Source organism: Sinocyclocheilus grahami, unplaced genomic scaffold (assembly GCF_001515645.1).
Source record: "Sinocyclocheilus grahami isolate Dianchi unplaced genomic scaffold, SAMN03320097.WGS_v1.1 scaffold162.1, whole genome shotgun sequence".
Lineage (NCBI taxonomy): Eukaryota > Metazoa > Chordata > Actinopteri > Cypriniformes > Cyprinidae > Sinocyclocheilus > Sinocyclocheilus grahami.
The window spans coordinates 323,302-330,115 of NW_015505341.1; the positions used below are offsets into that span (position 1 = coordinate 323,302).

At 36.9% G+C, this 6,814-nt stretch overlaps 2 protein-coding genes across 2 annotated transcripts in view; one reads left to right on the forward strand and one right to left on the reverse strand.

The window, feature by feature from the left end:
* LOC107593008 (beta-galactosidase-like) overlaps positions 1-3,215 on the forward strand; it is a 17,048-nt gene extending 13,833 nt beyond the window's left edge. The window contains exons 3-7 of the mRNA XM_016282592.1: positions 429-518; positions 742-855; positions 2,083-2,214; positions 2,317-2,532; positions 2,638-3,215. Coding sequence (XP_016138078.1) covers positions 429-518; positions 742-855; positions 2,083-2,214; positions 2,317-2,532; positions 2,638-2,841 — 756 coding nt within the window. The 3' untranslated portion in view covers positions 2,842-3,215. The remainder of the gene's footprint in view (positions 1-428; positions 519-741; positions 856-2,082; positions 2,215-2,316; positions 2,533-2,637) is intronic.
* A 508-nt stretch (positions 3,216-3,723) lies between these two features.
* The window catches only part of LOC107593010 (ankyrin repeat and zinc finger domain-containing protein 1-like), a 10,379-nt gene continuing 7,288 nt past the window's right edge, over positions 3,724-6,814 (reverse strand). Inside the window, exons 8-14 of the mRNA XM_016282593.1 lie at positions 5,969-6,127; positions 5,725-5,877; positions 5,199-5,487; positions 4,965-5,076; positions 4,295-4,462; positions 4,133-4,203; positions 3,724-4,026 (exon numbers count right to left, since the gene is read on the reverse strand). Coding sequence (XP_016138079.1) covers positions 3,903-4,026; positions 4,133-4,203; positions 4,295-4,462; positions 4,965-5,076; positions 5,199-5,487; positions 5,725-5,877; positions 5,969-6,127 — 1,076 coding nt within the window. The 3' untranslated portion in view covers positions 3,724-3,902. The remainder of the gene's footprint in view (positions 4,027-4,132; positions 4,204-4,294; positions 4,463-4,964; positions 5,077-5,198; positions 5,488-5,724; positions 5,878-5,968; positions 6,128-6,814) is intronic.

The window sequence follows — 6,814 nt, forward strand, 5'->3', positions numbered from 1 at the left end:
TAGTGTAAACAATTTTACATATGAAGAAAGGAATAATCATTTTGAGAATATATGTTTAAAATGATGCACACTCACATGAAGACTTATCAGCTTTATTTCACATGAAGTGGGAACCATGTTGAAATCATATGACAAGCCCCCTTGGTGCAAAATACATCCAACAGTTTTTGCACATCAGCAACCACATGCAAAACACTGGAACTGAATCCAAGCATGAGATGGAGAAAAAAAAGACTAATATCTTTAGTGTCGAGCAGCAGCAGTTAATAAACAAACTTAATGTATTCAGAATAGTAAGTGTCAGTATAAAGTAATAGGCTTTGTTACACTTCAGAAGGTATGGACGTTTCACATAGCAAAACCTTATTCATTTGCAAGATTTCTTGTCCATACAAACCATCTTACTCTGTTCCTATGTTCTTTCATAGGTTGGCAACATTAGCAGCTTGTTGGATACGCTGTCACCTCAAGGTCCAGTACAATCTCAATATCTTTTGACATTTGAGGAGATTAAACAGGTATGATATTTAAAAGAACTTAAAACAGTCCATGAACATTACATTCAGAATGTAATTATGATTAATAATGTTTTATGTTGTTGTGTTTAGCCAGCCAATAAAGGCCAATGTTTTATTTCCTCATAAATGGCTATAGATGTGGATATATGGTTTGGGCTTTGGAGGCTGGTCTTGGTTAAGTGTAAATGCAGGTCTGAGCTTGTGTTATGTCAACTGTGTGCAGTACTATGGCTTCATGCTTTACCGAACGACACTGCCACGGAATGTTCCCGAGCCGACCCCTCTCATCTCGCCCCTCAATGGCATCCATGATCGTGCATACGTCTCTGTGAATGGGGTGAGCAGACCACTTGTTTGGGTCATGCTAACACAATGTTTTGTTCTCACCATGGTTAGTCAGACACTATAACAGTGTGTATTACCACTGGTGTGTAAAACCACTGTTTGCAGCTTAAAGGTGCGCTCCGTTATTTTTGTCCTAGTGTAAACAATTTTACATATGAAGAAAGGAATAATCATTTTGAAAATATATGTTTAAAATGATGCACACTCACATGAAGACCTATCAGCTTTATTTCACATGAAGTGGGAACCATGTTGAAATCATATGACAAGCCCCCTTGGTGCAAAATACATCGAACAGTTTTTGCACATCAGCAACCACATGCAAAACCCTGGAACTGAATCCAAGCATGAGATGGAGAAAAAAAAGACTAATATCTTTAGTGTCGAGCAGCAGCAGTTAATAAACAAACTTAATGTATTCAGAATAGTAAGTGTCAGTATAAAGTCCATAAAGACCAATGTGATGAAGATGAGCCAATGAAACAAAACCAAAACAAAAAAAATACTATGTGCATTCCAGTTGACCATAAGTGCCCTGCAAAGTGGACTTCACACGTTTTTTTTTATTTTGGTTTTTGGTCATTGTCATTTTTATTGTGTGTGTTTTTAACATGTAGTCTATATAGTTTTTAATTATTTGATTACGTCCAGTTAAACTAAATGAAATTAGAAATGCTGCCTCGGCAACTAGCTGAAATGTATTTTAATAATTTATTTTATTTCAATTAACGTTTATTTTAAGTAACGAAAATGTTTTTATGGGTTTAGTTTTAGTTAACTATAATAATCCTGTGTTATACATAGGTCGTACAGTATATTAAATGAAAGTATGGTAATTTATATTCTATTTATTTACAAAGTATATCATGTCATCATACCTCAAACTCATCGTCATCAGTGCATTGTCATGTGCACTTCAACTGATATCCTGTGCTCAGTGAGCAGAGAGCAGTGAACACTGCATAGGGACCCTGTCAATCAGAACACAGATACTGAGTGCACCCTCAAGACCAAATTAAAATGATCTTCTGTTATTCACAAAACCCAAACTGCTGATCACTTCAGTTTACATGATCAAATGAAGAGATTGTTTACTTGTTATATTCATGTTAACGGTTTATTTAGGGCCTATATTTAACTCTCATATTAACTATGGTTTTGTTTGATGACAGATGTTTGCCAGAAAAGACTGTTTAGATTGAAACTTGTGTGTGAGCAGGTGTACCAGGGGCTTATGGAGAGGGACACTGCACTGGTGATGAACGTTACGGGACAAGAAGGGGATCAGTTGGACATACTCGTGGAGAACATGGGAAGGGTTCATTTTGGAAGTTATATCAATGATAATAAGGCAAGTTACACTACATATGGCATTGTTAAAGATTTGCTAATATTCCTTAAACCATCTGAGAAAATTCCATTAATGAATAAAGAATTTAAAACCTATTTTCAGGGTCTCTTGGGTAACCTCATTTTGGGCAATGACGTGCTCACCGATTGGTCAATCTACCCACTGGACATTGACACCGCAGTAGCTAATGGCTGGCTGCAGGCGGCTCACTCAGGGTCAGGGATAGAAGCAGGAGATGGACCAATGATCTACTCAGGAACCTTGAAGCCTACAGGCCTCGCATGGGACACTTTTGTAAAACTCAATGGATGGACTAAGGTGAGGCGCATTTTTTTGTATCATGAAGAATATCTAGTATTTGTTATTGTTTGAGACTTGAGTAACTACATGCCAGTTTTGTGTAATTATGTTTTTCTCTTTTAGGGTCAGGTGTGGGTAAATGGGGTGAACCTGGGAAGGTATTGGCCCCAGAGGGGCCCACAACAGACGCTGTATGTCCCCAGACCTTTTCTTAGTGCCACTCAGCCAAACAACATCACAGTGCTAGAGCTGGAAAGAGCTCCATCGCACAGAAGAATCCTGTTTATGGACCGGCCTCAGCTGAACAGCACTGGACAGAAGACATGATCATATACTCTAACAGTGCCAGTGAAAGGACTCTCGCTGTTCTGCAAACAACCAGTATCTGCACAGCTCCATCATCTCTGCTCAAATCTTTGAAGTATTACAAAGAAATACACGAAAGTAGCCACCATAATGCATAATAATACACTCATTTTTGCCCGATTTGCCCAATTTACTGGTCAGTTTATTTCTTAAGAAATGGTAAAAATGCTAACATTTTTCCACACCAAGGCCCTGAAGTTAATTTTAGTACTGACAAATCTAAGAAGTCAAGACCTTGATGCACATTAAAGTTTCTCTGATTCAAAAGAAGATTATTTAAATCTCATTTAAGTCTCATAATTATTCAATGTTTTTGTGGGGCAGGCATGATGTAAAATATTTGGAATAAAATAAAAACATTCTAGCCACTCAGAAATAAATGAATAATATATATATATATATATATAACCATGTTCCTTCACTTAATTTAAGTGACTGTAGCATTCTGTGCTGTCAACCATATGCCTTTTGTTCTTTATCATTAATCATGCTAGTTTGGAAACAATAATACACCAAAAGAATCATATCAATTTGTACAACCTAAAACTGCTGCAGTGTGGAAGAATAAACTTTAACATCATTTTAACCAAACGTTTGCAAATTTCCCATAGTTTTACATTTTCAAACACAAAATGCAGCATGGTTTTACTTTACAGTTCTGAATTAGCTATGATTTTTAATGATCTATTATATCATTTCAAGTATAGATGAAGATATAGAAAATTTTTTGAATCATAGTGGTTGGTCTGTGTCCTGAGTTGGAAAGTAAAACAATATCAGAGTTAAACTGTTAAATTAGAGAAATTCAAGATTTCTGTAAATCATTCATGATTTATTAATAATTCGCTTCTCCTATTCTAGGTAATCTTTCATAGTCTTGTTATTTCCAAAGACAACTGTGAAATCCATGATATGTTTATTGTAAAATCCAGTCAACTCCCAGATCATGCGAGATGAAATATGTCCACAATATGGCAGTACACCCTCCCCTCCTCTAACACTGTGTGGCAGGATGCCAGAGGTCAGGGTCGGGCGGCAGCATTGGCTTTGCGGTGGGCTTGGACACAGCGAAGTGTACAGAAAGAGTAGTCCAAATATTCAAAAGGAATCTTTCCCAGTAATGACTCTCCACACTGAAAGCATCTCCTTTAAAAAGATTTTTATGGTAATGATTACAAAACTTATAACATGACTTGCATAAAAGGACAGATATTTCTCCATAGAGATATTATTACATAATAAAAGGTAATACCTAATGGTGGTGAGTGTTACTCCAGTTGTGGCCATATGTTCAGCCAATCTCCTCTCTGCAGCCAGAGCTCGCTGTGTGACATCAGAAATATGACATAATCAGCCAATCACAAGAGCTCTTCCACGTAAGAACTACAGTAAGAGGAAGAAATTACGTAGTCACCTTCTCTCTGTCACCAAGAGCTATGAACCTCCTCTTTTCCTCCTCTTCTTGCTGTTTCTTGAGTTTCTCTTCTTTTTGCTCTTTCTCTCTCTGTTTCCGTGCTGCTTTTTGGGCTTTTTTCTTCTCTGCCTTTTTGGACTCAATTTCTTCAGTCAGTGGTCCAGGCACCTTAAACACATTCAAGCAAAGAGAATACAGCTGTCAGCGACACATTTATTACTTTGGGTTGCAAAGACAAGGCAGCTGTACATACAAAGGGTTTTCAAAAAACAATTTGTTTAAACCTGAAAAAAGGTATTTTGAAATATTAAAAAAATTGTATGATATAAAATAGTAGCATGATTAAATTAATTTTAAAAAAACTATTAAACAAATTATTAAACCGTTGTATTTAATGTCGGTCTGAAACCACTAGTCACAATAAATAATAATGAACAAAAATGATGTAATGACACATTAAAACATTTTATCTTCATCTCTTTTAGCAAATATATTTTACAAATGTTTTTAATGTGCATTAAAAAATCATTTGTTTTAAAGTGAAAAATAGAATCATTTTTATTTGTGGTCTCTGACTTTCACTGTTTTTGTTGTTGTCGTTTTGCCATGCATATGAAGGTTTTGTTACTATTTGTTGTTTTGCTAGTCATCATAAGATAGATTTGTTTACCTGTGCTTTAGTGTAGTCATACTTCTGAGGGTGTTCGGCCATGTATTTTCTGAATGTGTTGCGGGTATCTTTTTCCGGAGCAACTCCATATGGAGTCTGTCCTTTCTTATCCCTGAAAAAGACATTGGCCACTATTTAGAATTGAACAATCCATCTGGCCACATGAAAGCTTATCCATGCAGTACATTTTTATTGCTGCTAATTGATTATTGCAATGATTCTGTATGCGCTCACTTGTTAGCTGGATCACTCCCTTCATCCATTAACAGTCTGATGACTGAACTCTGTCCAGCTGCTGATGCCACATGCAGTAAAGTAAAGCCTGATGAGTCTATGGGCTTGTTGAGAAGATATGAAACCCTTGAGATAGGATTCTCTTTGGCGTTTCTCTCTCCTTTGCCTTTTTCCTCTCCCTGGTCCTCTGGTTGTTGCAGGAGGGTGCGTAATGATTGGATGTCCCCCGTTTTACAGGCAGTGTAGAGAGCGTCCCTCAAACTATATTCCCAAGACTCATTCAATTCTTCTAAAAAGAGATAGAAGTATAAAATATACAATTTTATAATAACTTTTCTATTTGAATATATTTTAAAATGTAACTTATTCCTGAAATGGTAAAGCTGAATTTTCAGCCACCATTTCTCCAGTCTTCAGTGTCACATAATACTTCATAATTAAATCTAATATGCTGATTTGCTGCTCAGAAACATTTTATTACCGGCGAACTGCGAGTTGACTGTTGGCTCCAATATCAGTGTTTTACCTTCTTCTAGCTGACGTTTTTTGCCTTTGGGTTTCCTCCTGCTCTTTGACTTTCTCTGCATCTCTTTAGAGTCATCTTCTTCACATTCCAGTTCACCTTCTTCCAGTATTTCATAATTTGCTTCTTCCTTAGTTATTTCACGGTTGCTTGAGTCTGAAGACGCAAGAAAAAAACAGGACATATTTTACTAAACTTCTCCATCTTTACTAAAAGCATTTTCCTTTTGTTCTGCAAAGGTCTTTACCTTCTCTCTTCTCTTTCCTTTTGCTTCTTCTCTTCTTATTAAGCTGGACCTCATGTTCTCTGAGGTCCAGAGTTCCCAGTGTCACCTCCACCATCATTAACGTTCCTGGGTCTTCCTCCCCTGAACTCTCTTCTTTAACCTCTTCTCCCTCTGCAGGCACTGACCACAAAACAGCCTTTAAATAAGTACATTTTCTGAAACACAGCATTTAAGACAGTCAGGGTTCAGACCACTGATCTATGTAATGACTGGATTGCTCATTGTGTTCTAAACTGTCGTTTGGCGGTGAAGCCACCGGAAGTGTTCGAGTCGTCATCTTACTATTCCCTACTGGCAGAGAGCATCATTGACTGACAGCTAAAACCACCTGATCTGAAGCCTATCAGTCACACAGGATTGTTTTTAGGATATTTGTTTGTAAATTAATTGTTACTTCAGATGTTATCTGCAATGTTTATGGTCTTTTTGTGCAGGATAAGTGATGTATTGAAATAGTTTAGGTGGGTGTGTCAGCTGAACACTGCCGACACAGGTAACTGATCCAAGACTAAATATATTTCTTTATGTACATAATTATGAAGGAAATGTTAAAGGGGTCATATGATGCGATTTCAATTTTTCCATTCTCTTTGGAGTGTTACAAGCTCTGTAAAGTTGCAAAGACTAAAGTCTCAAATCCAAAGAGATATTCTTTATAAAAGTTAAGAGTCAACCACGCCTACCTAAAACAGCTCATTCTAACACGCCCCCACATGTCTACATCACTATGTGGGAAGATTTGCAAAATGCCGCCCAAATGTTCACGCAAAGAAAGAAGGCGTAACTTTTATTCTCGCTGTAGTATTG